This window comes from Marmota monax, unplaced genomic scaffold (genome assembly GCF_021218885.2).
Source record: "Marmota monax isolate L192 unplaced genomic scaffold, Marmota_monax_Labrador192_F-V1.1 WCK01_AAM20220418_F8-fsc00014, whole genome shotgun sequence".
NCBI lineage: Eukaryota > Metazoa > Chordata > Mammalia > Rodentia > Sciuridae > Marmota > Marmota monax.
In genome coordinates this window covers 10,242,608-10,263,780 of record NW_026695222.1, presented here as the reverse complement: position 1 = coordinate 10,263,780, position 21,173 = coordinate 10,242,608, and the positions used below count along the sequence as shown (strand labels likewise).

The window sequence follows — 21,173 nt, the reverse complement described above, 5'->3', positions numbered from 1 at the left end:
AGCATCTTTGTTTGTATGTGGTGCTGAGGATCGAACCCGGCCGCACGCATGCCAGGCGATCGCGCTACCGCTTGAGCCACATACCCAGCCCCGTTTTAAGTCTTTATGACTTGAAATATTGTTTATTACCAAACTATAAGTAACCATTTAATTATTTTTCTTTGTGTACTTTTTTTTCCTGAATTTGGTAATTGCATGACTTTTTGTTTAGTTTTCTTTTTAGTTATTGCTGGCCAATTCCCACATTTTCCAGAGCCCTGCAGTACAGTTTTTTTTTTTTTTTTTTTTAAATATTTATTTATTTATTAGTTTTCGGCGGACACAACATCTTTGTTTGTATGTGGTGCTGAGGATCGAACCCAGGCCGCATGCATGCCAGGCGAGCGCGCTACCGCTTGAGCCACATCCCCAGCCCTGCAGTACAGTTTTTACAAAGGCAGGCCTATTAGATAATCTGATATTTCTTTTTCTTTTTTTTTTTTTTTTTTAAACCTATAGCAATTCCCTCTGAGGTCTCCATTGTCTTATTCCAGTCTAGGCTTGTTATCTCTAGGGCTGTATACAAATATCAGCCTAGAATATTTATTCTCTGTCAATCTGGGAATTCCCCTTGCTCTTCCTGTCTTCCATATTGTTTTCTTTCATCTATCATTTGGTAGAACACATTCTTCTTGAGAAAGGGGTCCATTGGAGGTAAACTACACGAGACCTGACATGTCTAAAGCTTCTTTAGGGCTGTGTATGGAATTTTAGAAAGTAATTTTCCCCTGGCATTTTTGAAGTGCTGCCCTGACTTCTAATTTACCAAGCTTGAAGGATTCTGTTGCTGTTCTAATTCCTAATTCTTCCTGGTGCTATCATCAGTTTCCTGAAATTTCATCAAGTTGTATTATGATGTGGGTCTTTTTCATTCATATTTTTATTACTTTATAGGCCCTCTGAAGCCTTGGTCCTTCCGTTCTGAAATTTTTTTGTGTTTAAAAACTTTATTATTTCTTCGAATTTTTCCTAAAACTCTTCTGTTATTTAGATATTGGATTATTCTTGGATTCATTCCTTAATCTTTTTAATTTTTCTTTCCTATTGACCTTTCCTTTGAGTCTCTTTTTTTCCTTTTGAAAATAAGCAGCCAGGGACAGTAGCCCATGCTTGTAATCCCAGCTACTTGGGAATTTGAGGCAAGAAGGATCACAAGTTGGCAGTCAACCTGGGTTAACTTAATGAGACCCTGTCTCAAAATAAAATATGTAGCTCATTAGTAGAGTGCTTGCTTATACAGGTAAGACCTCCGGGTTCAATCCCCAGTACCTCAAAAGAAAAGGAAAAGAAAAGAAAGCAGAGGCACATACATATATTCCCTTTTTCTTCCATATGTAACAAAAACAATATATTATATTCATTTCTGCATATTGATTTTTTTCAGTTAGCTTATCTACTTGTTTTTTTTTTTTTTAGTGTGTGTGTATGTGTATTTTTTAAACAGTATATTGCAGGGGATCAAACCCAGGGCCTAAAACATGTTAGGCATACGCTCTACCACTAATCTATACTCCCAGCCAACTTATTCTATATTTTAGTAAAGAACTGGTAATGTGGTTATATCTTAATATATTTATTCAGTTTTCCTATGAATAAGACATTCAGGTTGTTTTCAGAGCATTCTTTTCAACAATACAGCTTGTCATTTCAAACATGTATGAGCATATTAGTAGGATAAGTTTTATTTTAAGTGTGCATTTTATAAATTGATGAATATTGCCAACTTTTCTTTACTAGGAAATGTCTTCCTAATAGTATTATATCAAAGTACCTGTCTTTCTATACTCTTCAATACAGTGAATTATCAAACTTCTGGATTTCTGCCAAGTTGGTAGATAAAATTAATTTCTCATTGTAACTTTAATTTGCATTCCTCTGAATAAAATTGAGGACCTTTCCCCTTTTAAAATTTTTATTATTGTTATTAATATTATAGTACTGGGGATCAAACCTAGTACCTTGCATATACTAGGCAAACACTCTACCACTAAATGACACCCCCAACTCCCCCTTTCCATATTGTAAAAGACCATTTGTATTTTTTTTTATCTGAGCATTCTTTGTTGATATTCTTCAACCATTTTTCTTATTAGGGTGTCAGATTTTTTTGAACTCAAAAGCATTCTTTAAAAATTTGGGAAATGATTTCTGTGCCTACAGTGAAGTTTGTTTTTTTTAAATGCGAGGTCTCACTATATTGCCCAAGCTGGTCTTGAACTCCTTTGGTTCAAGTGATCCTCCTATTTCAAGCTTCTCAAGTACCTGGGACTGCAGGCACATGTCACCCACACATACCTTAATCTTTTAGCTTTTCTGTATTGCAGAAGATAGCATTAGGAATTTTTAATTTTTAAAATATGAATATGAGTTTGTTTAGCTAAATGTTCTCTAGGTAATGGGCCATATTTAAGAAGGCCTCCCTTACTCCAAAATTCTAAAATAAATTACTTCGTGTTTTCTTTTGGACTTTTATGGTTTCTTTCTTTGTTTCCTTTTATTTCTTTGCAGAGGTGGGGGAGTTTGGGAGGATGAGTGGATATGTGTGCCCGAAGATGAGTGCTTGAATTTATTCTGATATTAATTGTGAGCTATAGATGTGTTTTCCCCCAAATGGCTAATTAGTTATCCCAATGCCCCTTAATGAATAATCTATTTTTGCTCCCAATTATGAAGTGGTAAGTAATTTTTAAAAATCCAGAATCATCCTGAAAAAAATTGATTTGAAATGTCACCTTTATTATATGTGATATGGAGATTCAGTTTCCCATATGTACTTGAGTATTTGGGGACATTCATTGTGTTTTCTGTAGAATTTTTTGTTTTTTTTCACTACTAAAGATTGAACCAGAGGCACTATAACACAGCTATCCAAGCCCTTTTAATTTTTTATTTGGGGATGATCTCCTTAGTAGCTGGATAACAGGCATGAACCACTGTTCCTGGCTATTCCAGGTGTTTTTTTTTTTTTTTAATATTTATTTTTTAGTTGTAGTTGGACACAATACTTTTATTTTATTTATTTTTATGTAGTGTTGAGGATTGAACCCAGGGCCTCGCACGTGCCAGGCAAGCACTCTACCGCTGATCCCAGCCCGTGGCTATTCCAGTTTTAATGAAGATTTATGTATAGCCATTAAATTTTGCCAGTTGCTTGTTTGGTGTCAGCAAGATCTGTTTGTTTTCTTTTTTGTTCTGTTGCTATGGTAGATTATATTAATAGATTTTTAAAATTCTAAACTGTCTACATTCCTGCAAAACTCACCTTGGTAATGTATCATTTTCGTAACAAACTGTTGCAATCTGTTTGATATTATTTTATATAGGATTTTTCCCTTTGATACTGGCAAGTAACTTCTAAATGAACTTGATCTGTGGTTTTTGATAAGTTTTAATTCATCAGTGTTTTGTTTCATGAAAAGAATCTGAAAATTTACATAGGAAACCAGCCATTCAACTCACAAAGTTTATTTGAATGAATTTGAGGAAAAGTTGTTTCTTAAAATTATTTAATTTCCTGCATAGCTATGAATAGTTCTCTTTGCATATTTTTTAATATTCTTTGTTTTCTTGTTTGAGTTCATGGTCCTTTGCTTTTTTTCTTCCAAAGAACCTACTATTTATTCTCTCATTTTTCAGTTTTAATTTCACTGATATTTTTAAATTCCTGTTCTTTTTGCCTTCTTTAAATTTATTTTGTGCAGACTGCTATCTTGAATGCTTAATTATTATCATTCTTTGTGTTAATTAACATATTTAATGTTGTGAATTTTGTACAAGCACAGTTTTAGACATACATACTCCATAGGTATTCCTGTACTTAGTCGTGTTAATCAAGATTCAGTATGAGCTGCTCTAGCAAAGATACACCAAAATCCAGTGACTGAAGTAAGACCACGGTATCTTTCTCTCCCCAGAGGTGGGCAGAGTGCTTTGCCTTATCAGGGTCCAAGTCTCTTTGTTTTTTTTTTTTTTCTTCATCCCAACAATATTGCTTTTATCTTCTTGATTATCTGCTTTCATCATTGGACCTTAGTTCTAGGTTCTGAGAACAGAGGGAATGGAGATAAACAATTTCTTTTCCAAAAGATGTGACCTGGAAATTACCACATTGCTTTTGCTCACATCCCATTAGCTGGAATTTATCACATGACTCTGGCACAAAGGATTCTTAGAAATATAGTCTCTAGCTGGACAACTTTGTGCTCAGCTAAAAAATAAGAGGTCTGTACCAAAGGCAAGAAGAGGTGTTTTCATCATTGTGTTTTGCTTGGTTTTGCTGTGCTGGGGACCAAATCCAGGGCTTTGCATGTATTAGGCAAGTTCTCTACCACTAAGCTATACCTCTATTTTATTATTATTATTTTTAGATGTTTTTTATTTTGATGTGGATTTTGATTTTTAATCAAATTTACTTTGTTAATTTTTAATTCTATTGTATGGTGATAAAAGAATATTGTACTGTTTTTTATTCCTGGGAATTTGTAAGAACTCACAGATGTTCCACAGGTCTTTGAAAAGATTTTCTCTGTAATTATATAGAATTGGGTATATACCAGTTAGGTTTTATTACCTCTTATCATTTAGGTCTTATATCCTTCCTTCATTTTGTCCTTTTGAGTTTTAATGATCCAAAAGATATGAACTCCTGAAATATAAAGTTCTGTAATTTGTATTTCTTCTTGCATTCTTATACTTTTTATGAATATTGATGTTACATTATTTGTGTACTCAAAAAGAAGGCCAGGCTGCTGACTAAAGTTTAGTGAATCTGGACAATTTTATTTCTCAGTTGTTGGAGGATACCTCCTTCTAGGCCAACATTGTACCTGGAGAAAGAGTATCTATATTCCTGGAGCTTGTTTTGTTTTTACCTTAAATTGATTAGTAATGTTTTTCTTTAACCTGAGTGAATGTTTTTATTTGTCACTTATTACACAGGTAATTCTGACTCGAAGGACAGAAGAGGTGAGCTGCTCACCTTGTATCTGTTGTCCCTTTTACACAGTGTATTCTTCAGTGTTTCCTCTGCTCAGTCTGGTAACCTTGTACCTCTGTGTCTGTGTTTTTTGTTTACTTTCGCTTGTTTTCATATTAATCTCATAATCTACTTTGTTCATTTCTTACTTTGTTACTTTCTAATTATATTTTCTTAATAAAAGAATATTTTACTGTTTTCTACTATTAGCACCACCAAAAAAAGAAAAGAAAAATTATGTAAAATATATCTAACATAAAATTGACCTTTTAATCATTTTTAAGTGTACAGTGGCATTAGGTACATTTATCATTGTGAACCATGCATCTCCAGAACTTTTCTTTATCATCCCAAATGAAACAATAACTTCCTTTTCCTCCTCCTTGCAGCCCCTGGAAACCATTATTGTACTTCATGAATTTGTCTATTCTACATGCCTCATTTAAATGCCATTATTATACATTGTCCTTTTGGAACTAGTTTCCTTTATTCAAGCATTTTTATTGGTGTCAGTTTGGATAATTTATGTAATATGTAGTAATGCATTGAAATTAGTCTGGCATTGTCTGCCAAGTAACTCCTTAGCACTGAAGTCATTGGTCATAATGACTATGTTTTCCAATTGTTACTTGGCCTTCACTGGTTTTATAGCTCAATTATTAGTTATAAACTGGGATAGAGATTTGCATGTAACACGTTTACTGGGAAAGTATTTTCTTCTTATAGCACCTTGGAGGGAAGGCAGAAGTATTGGATAGATGAAGGAAATGAGACATCATGTGATCAGAGCTAAGGCCAATCACATAGGAAACTCTGGATCTGGAATCCCCTGGGCCAGGCTCTCTTAGGCCAAGTACAGTTCTTGGGAATAGACATAGCTCAGAGCTATTAGCCACTAACCCTCCCAGCAGCTGGGGGAATAGGTTCTTTGGTCTTGAAGGAGATTTTGCTATCCATTATAGTTCCTGTGAAGTCTGAACAAGATAGGGATGCCACTTGCAAATAAAGATTTTCCCATCTAAGAAAATGCTATTGATTTTGACATATGTATTGAGGCTGGAGAATGCACAAATAGTAGAATATATGAGGAGACTGTGTAGTGCAGTACTTAAAAGCATGGGCTCTGAAGTCAGACCACCTGGGTTGGTGTCTTAAGCCTGCTGCTTACTAGCAGGATGAGTAGATGTGTAACTTCCTTGTGCCTCACTTTTCCATTTTCAAAATGGGATAGGAACATTGTCTCTTTCACAGGGTTGTTGTGAGAAACGAGATATTGCATATGAAGTGCTGAGATCAGTACATAACAATTGCTCAGCTAGTGTTAGCTGTCATATTATTATCTTTATGTTACCACCACCTTTCTGCTACCATTGCTATTAGACCTGAGAATTTCAACCATTCTCACAAACCACTAGGAACCTGTTGTGTAACCATACAACCACAAGTGCAGTTCCCTGCCAGTTCCCTGCCCTTTACTATTGATTGCAGTCCGGGGAATTGAACCCAGGGCCTCACACATGCAAGGCAAGTGCTGTACTGCTAAGCTATATCCATTAATCTATAACCTCGGTCCTTTTAAATTTTTTGAGACAGCTTCTCTCTAAGTTGTCCAGTCTGGCTTTGATTTTGTAGTCCTCCTACCTCAGTCTCCCAAGTAGTTGGAATTACAGGTGTATCACAGCAACCTGCTGCCTTGTATTTTTTTTTGTTTAATATTTTTTTAGTTATAGTTGGGCACAATACCTTTATTTTATTTATTTTTATGTGGTGCTGAGGATTGAACGTAGCACCTTGCATGTGCTAGGCGAGCGCTCTACCGCTGAGCCACAACCCCAAGCCCTTGCCTTGTATCTTTTAAACAAAATTTTGCTTAAATCTGTCTTGCCCTACTTTTTAGTTTTAGTAATTTGATTCTTTTGCGGAGGAGGGGGCAGTCTTGTGAAGACCTTTCAAGTGGTATTTGTTAAATATCAAAGATAAAGTTGGGGCTGGGGTTGTGGCTCAGTGGTGGAGTGCTCACCTAGCACACGTGAGGTACTGGGTTCAGCATCACATAAAAATAAATAATATAAAGGTATTATATTCATCTACAACTAAAAAATTTTAAAAGATAAAGCTGGTTACAAATGTACTCTAAAATTATTTTAGATGTAATCATTTACTTAGCTGCCTTTTAAAATAAGAAAATAATGCCGTCTTATTTTTATAAAAGAGTCCCTGACCTACAGAGTTCCAGAACCAGTGAGGATAAGCATTCTACTGAAACCCACAGACTCCTTAAAGTTTCTCAGCTCTTCATATCATCTGGATCCTCTTCCCCTGGCTTTCTCCTTCAGTATTTTGAAGAGCTGGAGTCCATAATGGGGTTAACATTCTTGTTTAAAGATGTGTTCTTGGATTATCATAGTAAGCAACATTATTCTTGTGAATTCCATGTATGATTTTCCCTAAGCACCTTTAATAATACATTTAGTATTCATTCAGTACCTGTTAGATGCTGAGGATTCTAGCAAAGAAAAAGAAAATTCTTTCTGTCTTGGAGGAAATATGTGAACTCCTGGAATCAAAGTCCATTCAATTACATGCTATTAGATGTCCTGCACAGAGTACTCAGAGAACTCAGAAGACTCTTTATACCTGGGAAATGGGAAGGAGGCACAGAGATGAGCTTTGGGCAGTTTAAAACAGTAATGGGGAAAATGATATACCAGGTAGGGAGGGCAAAAGCGGGAGACATGAAAGAACAAATCATGTTGAGGAACTCTGCAGAGTTGATGTACACAAGGTAAAGAGTGGTCAGAGGTGGCCTCAACAGAATTGGCCTGGTGGTACATGGAGCTCAGGGGTCAAGAGAATCTCCTGTAGGTGGTAGGGAGGGAGGAAGTGACATGATCAGTTTTGTTCTAGAAAGATTATCCAGAGGCCTTAGGGAAGACAGATGAACAATGGATATCAAGGTTTCTGAATGGTACTTGAAACAATATTACACCTTTGAGACTCAATAAATACTTCTAAAAAGTGTGAACACAAGATAAATAAATGAGCTTTAGGGACTAGGTGTATAGGAGTTTGATTTCACTGTTTGTACTTAACCAAAGTATATTTTAAGAACTTATATAATTCACTTATCTACATGTGAGCTGTTAGATTAATATGACCCTTTGATTTTATTGAAAAAGAGGTATAGCAAGTAGACATTTGTTGTCTCACGATGCCTTGTTTGTGTTTTGAAATGCTTGCACCCCTGGCCTGAGTCTAGAGAGTGAAACTTTGTTAGAATGGGAGTTGAGAACAAAGTTATTGGGCAGGATGGAACAGACCTTCGCTGTACCAGCCTGCATTGTGCAGGTCCATCTCTTTGGATTACCAAGTCCAGGACAGTCCTGAACATAAGTGATGAATCTGTTTGGTCTTGCAGGGACCATAGGAGCGTGACTTGACTCTGAGGCTATATCCAAGCACAGGGAACTAAGTTTTCTCTGATTCCCTTAATTGAGCTGAGTCTCCTTCCCTCACAGCAGTCTGGGGACATCTGTGCTCTCTGTTTTGTCTTCTAATCACAACAGAAACATGAGAATAATTCTAATAAAATGTGACTTTTAATGAGGGTGGACTGTTCTGGCCTGTAAGCTTGAGAGAATTAAAGTGCTCTTGATCCTATAATTTATCAAGAGTCTAGAAAATAGTGTAAATTTGTTTTCTTGCTTTAGATTTGCAGCTGTGTAATCCTGAGCAAGTTATTTAATTTCTCAGCTCAGTTTCCTCATCTGTAAAATAGGGTTATAAAAATGATATGTAAGAATTTTACAATATAGGATTGAGCTCTGCTGTGTGCCAGCAACATATGTATAATGATTTCTAAATTAGCTAGGTGCATCCCTTATTTCCATATTGCTTGTAATTGTCAGTTCTCTTAGTAGTCATAAACAATATGCCTGATAGGTTGCCGACAGATAACATACGTAGTCGTAAACAATAGATAAGGAAGAATGCCAGTCTACATTATCTGTTGGCAATATTTGATTGGCTTGATTACTCCTTCCTTGAAAAACTGCTCTTGGTGTCCCTAACACCACTTTTCACTAGAAACTGCCCACTGTTCCATTCACTCACTCATTTGTGGTTTTTCCTGACCACCTCATTCCTTCTTTTAGTCTACCTTATTTTTTCTTCATAGCATGTATGACTACCTGTAATATACATTTCCTTACTTATCTATTATTCTGTGTTTCGCACTAGAATATAAGCTTCATAAGAGCAAAAAACTATCATTAGTTCACTGCTGAATCCTCAGGACTCATCTAAAACAGTTATTCACTCAGTATTTACTGAATGAGTTTTTTTCCCCCAGTGCTGGGACTCAAACCCAGGACCTCACACATGCTAGGCAGGCTCTCTCCCACTGTTCTATATCTTCAACCCTAAAGAATAAATTGTGATATCTGGAGGTGGTCTTGAATCCATGTCCTTAAGAAGTTTATTATTGGGGCTGGGGATGTGGCTCAAGCGGTAGCGCGCTCGCCTGGCATGCGTGCGGCCCGGGTTCGATCCTCAGCACCACATACAAACAAAGATGTTGTGTCTGCCGAGAACTAAAAAATGAAAAAAAAAAAAAAAAAAAGAAGAAGAAGTTTATTATTTAATGGACATATAATCCATGACCTTAATCCAATGTGATAAATGTTGTAGCCAAATAGGTACATAGTGTTACTGAAGTACAAGAAGAGGGCAATTAATTTTGTCAAAGGTAGTACTTAGAGAAGGATTTACTCAGAAAAGGTGATATTCAAACTATAACTGTGTGAGAGGAGTTAACAAAGTTCTAGATTAGGGGTTGGCAAACTTGACAAACTTTTTCTATCAAGTGCCAGCCAGACAATAAATAGTTTCAGTTTGCAACCATTCATTCTCCATCACATCAACTCATCTCTAATTCTGTAGTGCAAAAGCAGCCATACACGGTACGTAATGAATGAACGTGACTGTGTCCAATAAAACTGTGGTCACGAGAATAGGTGGTGGACTAGATTTGGGCAGTAGTTTGCTGACTGCTGTTCTAAAGACCTGCCTGAACCTGTGAAGTCAGACTGACACTGTCTGCTAGTGTGCAGGCTTCAGGATGCCAAGTCCAGTCTTTTCCCTTCGTATTAGCTAGATGTTTTTGGTTACCTTCTTATAATTCTTGGTATACTGCCCTTTGTGCTTGGAATTTAACAAAGGCATATTTAGTGATAAATCATTCGTTCTTGTATTCATTCATTCAACATAACCCAGTAGTGTTAGTTCCCACTATAGTGGTGTGAGATCCTGTGGTAGGTTTTAAGGTGTTGTTCAATGAGAATAAACACAGATATATAATCCTTGCCTTTGTGAAGTTTGTGGCATAAAGGAGGGACACTCAGTTGATAAGCTATAGTCAAATAGATACGTAATTACCAAGGTGGAGAGATATTACCAAGGGAAGTAAGGGTGCTGTATGAGAATAGTATAAAAATAAAAGCCCATAACACTGACCAAATTAATAATGTGTACTATTTAGTAACTGTGCCAAAAACTTCATATAGATGATCTGATTTAATCTTCAGAATGACTTTATAGATGATAAATTTAGTATGAGGCAGTCAGAGAAGACCTCTCTGGGAAAGGAACACTTAAAATAAGAACTGATTGAATAGAAGTTAGGCAAAGATTGAAGGGGGGCCATGTGAAGCAGAGGAATAACATGGTCAGAGTTATAAGGGTGGATAAACTGGGCATTCTCTACAGATGCAAGGGGCTAAGTTTTAGTGAAGCAAAGAGTAGCAGGAGATAGAATAGGTAGGGGTAAGTTAGGGAGGTTGTTATAGGCCAGAATAAGAAACAAGACTTTATTCTAGGCCCAGGAAGTCATTGAAAGGGAGCAACATGTTTCAATTTGCTTTCTTTTTTTTTTTTTTTTTTTTTTTGAGAATGGATTGGCAGGGGTCAGAACTTACTATGGTGAGCCAGGCAAGAGAGGATGGAGGTTGGGACCACAGTGGATGGTGACAAGAGAGAATGGCAAAAAGGTGGACAGATTTGAGATATTGATCTAGCCATAAAATACATTACTTGCAGTTGGATTGGATATAGATGGTAAGCATGAGAAAGAAATCAAGGAGATTTCCGTATCGTTTGAACAGTAGGGAGGGTGGAAGTGCTAGCCACTGAATGGGAAGGGAAAAGTGTAGATGCAGAAAGTTTGTGATGCCTATGAAATTTACAGTGGAGGTGGCAGATGGGCAGTTGAAAGCCTGAGGCTCAGAAGAGAAGTCAGGTCAAGCAATACAGATGTGGGAATTGCTAATATATCATTTGTACTTACATCCATCTACCTGATTAGATCAGCTAGATAGAGTATAAAGAAGAGTGCCGAGGACAGGGCCCTGAGAAGTTCTCATGGTGAGAAAGCTGGTGTTAGAAGAACAATAATTAGCAAAGGAAACAGAGGGAGCAATCAAGAGAGAAAGAATATGGGAAGTGCTCTGTCATGGAAAGCAAGAAAATACTTGAAGAAAGAGGCAGTGGTCAACCAGTATGAATGCTCATCTGAAGATGATAGCCACAGTATGTTTGAAAATTGCCATCAACAGAGAAGCATGGTCCAGGCATGGTGGCACATGCTTATAATCCCAGTGACTCAGGAGGCTGAGACAGGATAATCAAAAGTTTGAGGCCAGCTGGGAGAAGTTAGTGAGACCCTGGACTAGGAATGTAGCTCAGGGGTAAAACACTACTGGGTTTAATCCCCAGTACTAAAAGAAAAGAAAGAAGAAGCAAAGTATGATATCTCCCATCTCTTAGGGGGGAAAAACTTTACCCCATATCTCCCTCTAACTGCTGCTGCTTTTCTCTGCATCCCTAAAAGTCTTCATAAAAGGAGCAGTTGTCTCCATCCTCTATCTTCGTTTCACTCCATTTAGATTTTTTCCCCCCTATAGTCAACTGAAACCACTCAAAAAGGTCTCCAGGGCTGCCTTATAAAGTATAGTTTCATGTCTCTGTCTTCATCCTACCTGATCTGTTGGCAGTATTTGATTGGGTTGATTACTCCCTCCTTGAAAAACTACTCTTGGTTTCCCCAAAATCACTTTCCACTAGAAATCATCTGCCAGCTGCTATTTGAGTCAGTTTGACCGATCTTTAAATGAATATAAATGTACCGGAGTTTGATTCTCCAGCACTGGAGACACACACACACACACACTTACTCTCTCACACACACACACACAAACACAGTTATATCTCTCCTCTGTTCAAACTTTCCAGTCACTTAATGTTTCTCATCACATTCAGAATTAAATCCACACCCTTTGCCCTGGCCTACAAAATGGAAGTCATCTGGCTTCTGCCCATTCTTCAGCTGCATCTTATACCACACTGGCCTTTGTGCTATGTCTTGATCCCACCAAGCTCATAAGGGCTGTTATGCTTGTTATTTCCTGTGCCTAGAAAGCATTTCACTCCAATTTGCATGGTTCACTACTTATCATTTAGAACTCTGCTCAGATATAATCTCCTCAGAGAGACCTTCCCAAACAACTCTATCACTGCTTCCCTATCACTTTTTATCCTTTTACTCTTTTGTTTTGTTTTTCATATCCCTGTCTGAAATTGTTTGCTTATTTATGAACAGTGTCCACTTTCCCCACGGAATGTAAGCTTTCTGTTTCTTGTCACCTAAGCACTTCTCTATTTCCACTGTCCAAACAATGCCTGGCATACATTTGCTGGTCCATAAGTATTTTTTGAATGAACGATGCTAATTGGTTGAAATCGATGAGGTCAGGAATATTTCTGTTGGATTTGATAGTATGCCATTTGTCAGTGTCCTTGCTGAACAGTTTAAATGGAGCACTAAGGGTGCAAGTCAGAACAAATTGATTAAGGAGAACCTGGAAGTAAGTAATTAGAGAAAAGATATTAGACAACAGTTTTGAGAAGTTAACTGAGAAGACAGACATGGGACTGGTGGTATCTGCAGAAGTTAAGTGAGGTCAAGAAGATAAATCTTTGAGGTAGCAGTAATAAATGTAAATCAGAGCCCAAATGACAGGGTTAACCTTTATATGGGAGAAACATGTAAATGACAAAGATAGCTATAAATGTAGACTTGTGCAGTTTGTGGAGGGAGAGAGAGTAGAGCCCTAACCTGGTTGCTATAGGAGAAATGGTGCTAGGTACTAGGTGGAAGGGGAACCAGGCCCTGTGGAACGTGAAGGAGGCTTGCCTGTCTTTGCCAAGCCAGAAGTTACAGTTGGGGCCCTGGGGGGTTGCAAGATTCCTCTTTTTGACATTATTTCAGGAGCCTCTAGATATTTCCTCTCAGTGAGCAGTCCTGGCAGATGGTGGATGGGGAAGGCAGGATAAGGGAAGAGGTAGAAAGTAGCACCTATCTATGTATCTCCTTGTTTTAATCAAGAATGATATTCTCTGTGTTGGGAAATCATTTGGGTTTATGTGATAGAAAAAAAAATCATCTCTTTTTCCTTCTTCTCTGGCATCTTCCTCTAGATGGAGTCTTTTGAGGCTGGAAGAGAATATAGGGTTGACCCTGCATACCCCAAATGCCATCACAGTTGGATGTGTTTGTGCCTCCACATATTTGAGTGCTCTCTGTGTGCTAAATACTGTTTTATACTCAAAGGATAGAGCAATGAATGAAAGAATCTCTGCCTTCTTCATAGAGCTTTTATTCTAACGCCGGGAGACAGAGAGTAAACACATACTGAAATGGGGTGGTCATGTCACCCTGGGCCCTGTGTTTTCCCCCTTTTACTCCATGCCCGGTAGCCTGTGGTGGCAGAGGGAGATGCACTGTCTTTCCCTTGCTCTCTTTCTCTCTCTCTCTGTTCCATATCCTACCATCTACAGAAGCATTGAATGAGCCCTTCTTCCTCATCAGGGTGTTTTCCTAAGCAGCTGACTTGAGCTGCTTAGGAAACAGTAATGACTTGTTCTTTTCTCTTGGTTTTAGATGAGACTCCAATTATTGCAGTGATGGTGGCCCTGTCCTCTCTGCTGGTGATTGTGTTTATTATCATAGTTTTGTACATGTTAAGGTGAGTATGCTAATGTTTCTGCAGTTTGTTTCAATACTGCAGAGTCTCAGTAAGCCCACATAGTCCAGAAGATAGTAGGATAAGGACAGTGAATAGCATGGAAAGGGAATGACTCATGACAGTGCTATAGCGCTGCTCAAGCAAATCCTAAAAGGGCCCCAGTGAAATCACATGCATAACAAAAGCTTATTTTAGGGCTGGGGATATAGCTCAATGGTAGAATGCTTGCCTAGCATTCACAGGGCCCGGGTTCAATCCCCAGCACTACAAAACAAAAAAAGCTTGCTTTGTTTTTAATTGGGACTTTGCCCCTAAACTCCTCTGGGACCCCTTGTCCTGATATAAACCATGGGAGTAATAGCTTCCTCTTTCTGGCCTTCTTTCAAGGGTCTGTAGACATTACCTCCTCAAACTGTGAGCTGAAGAAAGGAGAAGGAACCCAAAGGATAGAAGAGGGTGGTACATTGGTTCTCTTCCTGCTGAAATTGTTGCCCTGACCACCTGTGTTTAACTCTGCCTTATCTTTGGCTTAACCTGATCTGTTTTCCCTCTGTTCCTCTGCAGAAAAAAAGTTGGGGAGGGATTTTGTATCCACTCATGCCTCCTCTACCCTCACTTTAATTTGGCCTGTGTCTCTGTTATTCTGTAGAAGTGTGCCCAGATTTGTGTCAGTCTAATCTGGAGCTCTCGTCCCTGCAACTCCCAAGCTGTACTAGGGAAATACCAGGATTTTTGTTGCATATAAGATCTTCTGTTGTCCCCTACCCTCATTGAATTCTACTCACCCTATCTCTACCTGGTGTGGCTGTGCAGTCGTGCGTTCTAGAACTAGACCTGTATAGAGGAGCCAAACAAGCCAGAATATATTGGTAGTGTTACTTGGATTGGAGTCTAGTGTGCCAAGAGTAAGCACGAATACCTTGAGGTGCTCCACAGAATGGAGCTGCCTCAGGATGTGAATTAACCTGTTTCTAAAAGAGCCTGAGTATTTGATAGAAGAGAGTTAGAAAGACTGAGTCTGAGCAGGAGTACAAAGCCAGTGATTAGCCTGTCCTGCCTCTATGCTTAGTTTTTCATTAAGAACATTTTCTTCTTAGGTTTAAGAAATATAAACAAGCTGGGAGCCACTCCAATTCTTTCCGTTTATCAAATGGCCGCACTGAGGATGTGGGTAAGGCATGGGGACCCTTTACAGAGAAGAAAACCAAAATATTAGGGGTTTCTCCATCCTTTAAAAAATAGTAAAACTATTTTTAAAAAAAGACTGTTGAAGAAACCAGCTCTGGTTCTGGGAGCCAAATCCTCAGAGCACCTGAATGACCTTCCCTTTTTCTGCCCTGCAGAGCCCCAAAGTGTGCCACTTCTGGCCAGGTCCCCAAGCACCAACAGGAAGTACCCACCCCTGCCTGTGGACAAGCTGGAAGAGGAGATTAACCGGAGAATGGCCGATGACAATAAGCTCTTCAGGGAAGAATTCAACGTGAGTTCTCTGTTGTGACTGGTGTATCAGCAGGACAGAAGGCAGACCTAAGGTCAGGCCTTTTGAGTCAAGAGTGAAAAACAGGTTTCTAATGGTCGAGAAGTGAAAAAAGATTTGCTTTGCCTCCCTCATCTACCCATCCATCTATTCATCCATTCATTATTGCATCTGTTACTTCATTGTTTAATAAATACTTACCAAGCATCTCATGTGTGTTAGGGCAGTATTCTGGATGCCAGAAATATGATGGGGAGCAAAACCAGATCCAGTCCCTACTTTTTAAGGAACTTACTGCCCTTTAGGGAAACTCCACAAACAAAAGTAATGAGTAATTCAAACAACAAAATAGGACATGAAGGACTGGTACATAGTTGTAGGAACCCATATTAAGAGGTGACCTGAGGGTTGGGCTGTAGCTCAGTGGTAGAGCACTTACCACGCACATGTGAGGTACTGGGTTTGAGCCTCAGCACCACATAAAATAAATAAATAAAGATATTTAAAAAAAAAAAGATGTGATATTTTAGAGTCTAGATCTGTGGGCCAAAATTTCTAGAATAGACAATAGAAGTAGATCAGTGTGGAAAATGGGAACCATGGCAGACTGCAATAGAACAGGTTTCATCTTAAGTGTTGAAATTCTTATATTTTTTTATAACTCCATGAAGGAAATAGAATGTGTCTAAACCACCAGTTGGGGATCCTAGCCCACCAGTTCTCATCACAGGTCAAAATTTTTGATGAAGAAATAAGAGGAAGGGGAGTAGGGGACATTTCAGGCACTAGAAATAGCAGAAGAAAGTTGTCAGGAGTGAGGGAAGAATATATTCAGGAAATTAAAGAATGGTATTCTATGGAGAATAGCCTATGTAAGATAAGAATAGTTACGGGGAATACAGCTGGGGGTTACAGCAGTTGTTAAGACCAGAAGAGCTTGTATGATGGACCTCAAGTGCTAATGATTAAGGAAGAGGAATGGACTTGACACAGAGGAGCAGTTCCATACCTTCACATCTTTCCACTGATCCATGTGTCAGCTTTGTCTTGTAGATTGGCTCTTTTCATGATGTCAAAACAGCTGCCCCAGTTCTAGGTGTTACATGGAGATATAATCAGGTCCAGTGGGAAAATAATGACTGTTTCTTCCTTTTGTCAATGAGGTACATTTTCCCAGAAGCTTCTGGAGGCTTCCCTGTTACCTATTTCTTCTTAAACAAACCACAGCAAGGGAAAAATAGGGTTACTGCAGCTAAGATCAGTTCAAATTATTCCTGGGCCTAAGTAGACAGCCTCCACAGAATGGGAACACTTGTAGCAGGGAAGAAAAGAGGAATGATTATTGGGTGGGTGAGTTACCACTTTGTGTTCTACCACCAAAGGGTCAAATCACTAGGGTCAAATCCTGAGCAAATTACTAGCTTCAATATAAACAGATGAAAGGGAGGCAAGACTTGTAGTTGGAGACCATTTACCAGGCAAGAGTTAATGGAATAGCTTGAACCCTTTTCTTTGACTATTGGAAAAATGATTGAGAACATTTACCACATTTCACAAGACACCACTGTAGCACCATAGCTGGATTTGTGATAGGCATTATACTGTGTGTTGTAATCTGTAATACCAACTGCTCCTGGATGATGGGGTATATTGCCATACATTTCCGTGAAATGAAATGAGTTTCTTTTCAGAGGTAATATTCCCTGAGAGCCTATAATAAAGCATTCCTGGAGTACATTCCTGGAGTATGGTATTCCTAGGATTTCTCTTCATACTCATTCAGAGCTATAACTTAAGTACATCATTCTACAGCAGACTACTTCCAGCATGGACCAGCATGTCACGCAGAGTCATCATATACAGGCTGGCCTTTTTCTTCCTTGGTCAGCCATTGACATCAACAGGAAGTCAGAAGTGTCTGTTGAAGTAATGGGTTATGTGGCAGGTATTCTGTGTACATCACTTCCAGCTATGATGGATTTCTGGACATGTTCAGATTTGTAGCTTATTGCTCATATAATACTACCTAGTATATGATGGGAAATTGAAGTCATTTGGATACCTAGTGTCCCATAATCAGGCTCACATTCTCCATTCTACCTCAATTCTAAGCTGGGAGCATGGTATTGCTAACAGGATTATGGTCTTTTTTCTATATCATCGGACTTTTTTTTCATTGTGATTCTTTTTTGCGGGATGGGTACCAGGGATTGAACTCAAGGGCACTCAACCACTGAGCCACATCCCTAGCCTGTTTGTATTTTATTTAGAGACAGGATCTCACTGAGTTGCTTAGCATCTTGTTGTTGAGGCTGACTTTGAACCCGCAATCCTCCTGCCTTAGCCTCCTGAGTCTCTAGAATTATAGGTGTGTGCCACCACACTGGGCTCATTGTGATTCATTGTTCAGCCTTACCGTAGACATTTTATTTAGAGCTCCACAGAATCTACCAGAGTCAGTTTCTCCCTGACCTAGATTAGCTGGAGAGCCTCTTCTTTTCAGATAACTCAATAAATAGTCCAGAACAGTATATCAGAATGTAGTATATGCTATCTCCAAACCCAAAGTAGCCCAGAAAGCATTGCTCTGCTTTAGTTGGGGAGATGTGGTAGAGCAAGAAATAGTGACTTTTCCTTTATTTTAGAGGAGAAAGCCCTAACAAGCTGCAGGCCTTTGACCTTCAGAAAACTCAGCTGAGTAACCAAGCCAATGTTTTCTTATGTCTAGCATATATATCTAAGATGCATAATTTCCTGTTCTTCAGGTTTTTTCAGCGTGATATCATCAGTATGGTTGTCAGGGTGATGTCCTGTGAAACAGTGAGAAAAAATCCTGATGAACCAGATTGCAGCATAGAGAGGTTAGGATGATTTATCACTGAGTTAGCTCCTTTCATGAGAGGGAGACTGCTTCAAGTAGTCTGTGCAACTTGGAAAGAACATCAATAGGGATTTTCCAGGCACTGTGGGCTGTATGTTAATCTGAGGAAGCAACTATAAGTCTGTAGCTCCAACTGATTTAGTTTACCATAATCTGTTGAGTTTCTTAAAGACCATCCATCAATCTCTTGTGTTAAATGTGTTTGGTGGCTTGCAGAAAACATCAGTAATGGTAATTATTGAACATTCACTCCATTTCATCATTAAACTCAGGGATTGTAGTGGATTATCTCATCATTGTCCTGCAGGTTTTTGTTTTTGTTTTAATTTGAGACAGGCTCTTACTATGTTGCCTAGGCTGGCTTTAAACTCATGGGCTCAAGCAAATTCTTCCACCCCAGGCTCCTGAGTACCTAGACTACAGGTGCATACCACTGAATCTTTTAAGTCTTCTGTAGCACTTATCTCTTCTTCATCTAGAGACTTAACCTTTTGGTAAAGAGAGATCACTGTTCTAGGAGCTGGCATTTGCTCTTTCTATATGTTCTTTATTCAGTGAATTAGGGGATCATTGTGGGTGTTTTGCTGTCTAATAGGTAGCTCCTAATGTGAGGCCAATTCAAGCTAAAATTTATCCTATCACCTGGCCTGCTAAGGCTCCATTCTAATCATCATATCATAGTGGTGTTCTGGGTTCCCAGGAATAAGTTAGCCCAAGACCAGAACCCAGTAGACTCCAAAGTATGCATTTCCCTTTACTCAATGTACCGTTATCATCATGGTAAATAACTAAAATTCTTAGGAGAGGGTGAATAGGGAGGTTCATATTATATGAATGTTGATATGCTCTGGCAGAGTTATTTCTCATAGGTTTTTGACCTCTCCCTCTTATTTGAGGGGTCTGGGTCTATGAAATGGCCCTAGGCATGGGATTTGGATAAGGGGGACCCTTTCTTTAGAATGGTGGTATGTCTGGTAATCTTCTCAAATAAGCTAGGTCTTCTGCCTCCCATTTTTATTATTATGAAAGATACCAGTGCTTTCTTCACTAGTCTATACACTCCAGCAAGGCATGTGTTATAGATCCCATCAGGGACACAGTGAAGATGTCAATAGAAAGGTTGAGCCCATTGAAGTCCATATAACACTCTGGTCTCCTCTGTTTAATGCCAAGCGTTTTCTGGCTTAAAAAACAAGTTGATGCGGATGGTGGTGCATGCCTATAATCCCAGCTGCTTGGGAGGCCGAGGCAGGAGGATTACAAGTTCAAAGCCATCCTGGGCAACTTAACAAGACCCTGTCTCAAAACAAAAAGCACTGGGGATATAGCATGTTAGTTAAGCAGCAGAGCACTTGACTAGTACATAGTCCCTGGGTTCAGTCCCCAGTACTACAAAAAACAAACAGCTGTCTACTGGAAAGACACTGGGGAAGCTGGCAGAATCAAAAGATGAGTTTAAGAACCAAGACTTTGTCAGAGTACACCCTATCTTGATGGCTCTGAGACCCTCCTAAGGCAACCCCTACGTCTTCCCAGTTTTCAAAATCCTGGGAAAGAGAATCTGATTGGGTCAGATGTGACTGTTTGGACTAGTCAGCCAAGGGAAGGAAGAGAAAAAACAGCACACAGGGAAAATAAACTAACTTGTATATGTTATGTCACCTTGGAGACGGAACCTAGAGTCTCACACATGCTAAACAAGTGCTCTGCAACTTTTTTAATTTTTTTTTTTTTCATTTTTGAGACAGGGGCTTGCTAAGTTGCCCAGATTGGCCTAGAACTTGCAGTCTTCCTGCCTCAACCTCCCAAGTAACTGGGATTACAGGCATACACCACAGCACCCAGCTGCAAACACTCCAGTTTATGTCTACTACCATAGTAATATTTTATAATTATCCAGAGGAGAAAGCCTTTCTAAGCAAAATACCAGATTCAAGTGTCAGCATGGAAAAGAACAAAAGTTAATATATTAAAGTGTTAAGCATCTCAGCCTATTGTGGTTGCATAAGCCTATAATCCCAGCTACTTGGGAGATGAGGCAGGAGGATCTGAAGTTTGAGGCCAGCCTGGACAACTTTGTGAGATCTCGTCTCAAAAACAATAAAATAAAGGGACTGGGACTGTAGCTCAATGGTAGAGTGCCTCTGGTTTCATTCCATAGTACTATGAAATGAATAAATATTAAATTCCTCTATGATAAATGATGTCATAAAATAGTAGCCAACTGTGAGAACCTATTTGCCAGAGGTAGACAAAGAACTTTCTATAATATGTAAAGAGCATATGCAACCTGGGAGAAAAAGGTAAATAATTTATTGGAAAATTTGCAGTTCACAGAAGAAATACAAATAGTCTATAAACATACAGAAAGAAGATCAACTATATCTAGTAATCAAGGAAGTAGAGATTAAAGCCAAACAGTATTTTAGGCCTGTCGGATTGGAAATTTTGAAGAGATTGATATCAAGTATGAGCAAAAGAAGGGGATTGCAGATATTCTTCTACACAGGTTGGGGGACAGTTTGAATTGGTAAGCATAAGGGAGTTTGATTTGGCACTGTCAACCAAAATTTAAATCTTATATTATCTAGCTTCTGAGGCTCTAACAGAAAAACTTTCACATGCCCAACCAAATATATATTTGTAAAAGTGTGTTCGTTACAGAATTGTTTACAATAGAAAATAAAATTTACCAAATAACCAAATTGCAAAATGTTTTCA

At 38.7% G+C, this 21,173-nt stretch overlaps 1 protein-coding gene across 6 annotated transcripts in view; it reads left to right on the top strand.

The window, feature by feature from the left end:
* The window catches only part of Ptpra (protein tyrosine phosphatase receptor type A), a 122,477-nt gene that overhangs the window by 69,284 nt on the left and 32,020 nt on the right, over nucleotides 1-21,173 (top strand). For 4 of the 6 annotated variants that reach the window (XM_058575537.1, XM_046433687.2, XM_046433688.2 and 1 more), the window contains 4 exons: nucleotides 4,978-5,004; nucleotides 14,010-14,094; nucleotides 15,192-15,265; nucleotides 15,438-15,574. In XM_058575537.1, the coding sequence (XP_058431520.1) occupies nucleotides 4,978-5,004; nucleotides 14,010-14,094; nucleotides 15,192-15,265; nucleotides 15,438-15,574 (323 nt within the window). Of the gene's footprint in view, nucleotides 1-4,977; nucleotides 5,005-14,009; nucleotides 14,095-15,191; nucleotides 15,266-15,437; nucleotides 15,575-21,173 lie in introns of those variants that run through there. The other 2 variants (XM_046433690.2, XM_046433691.1) reach the window with 1 other exon arrangement.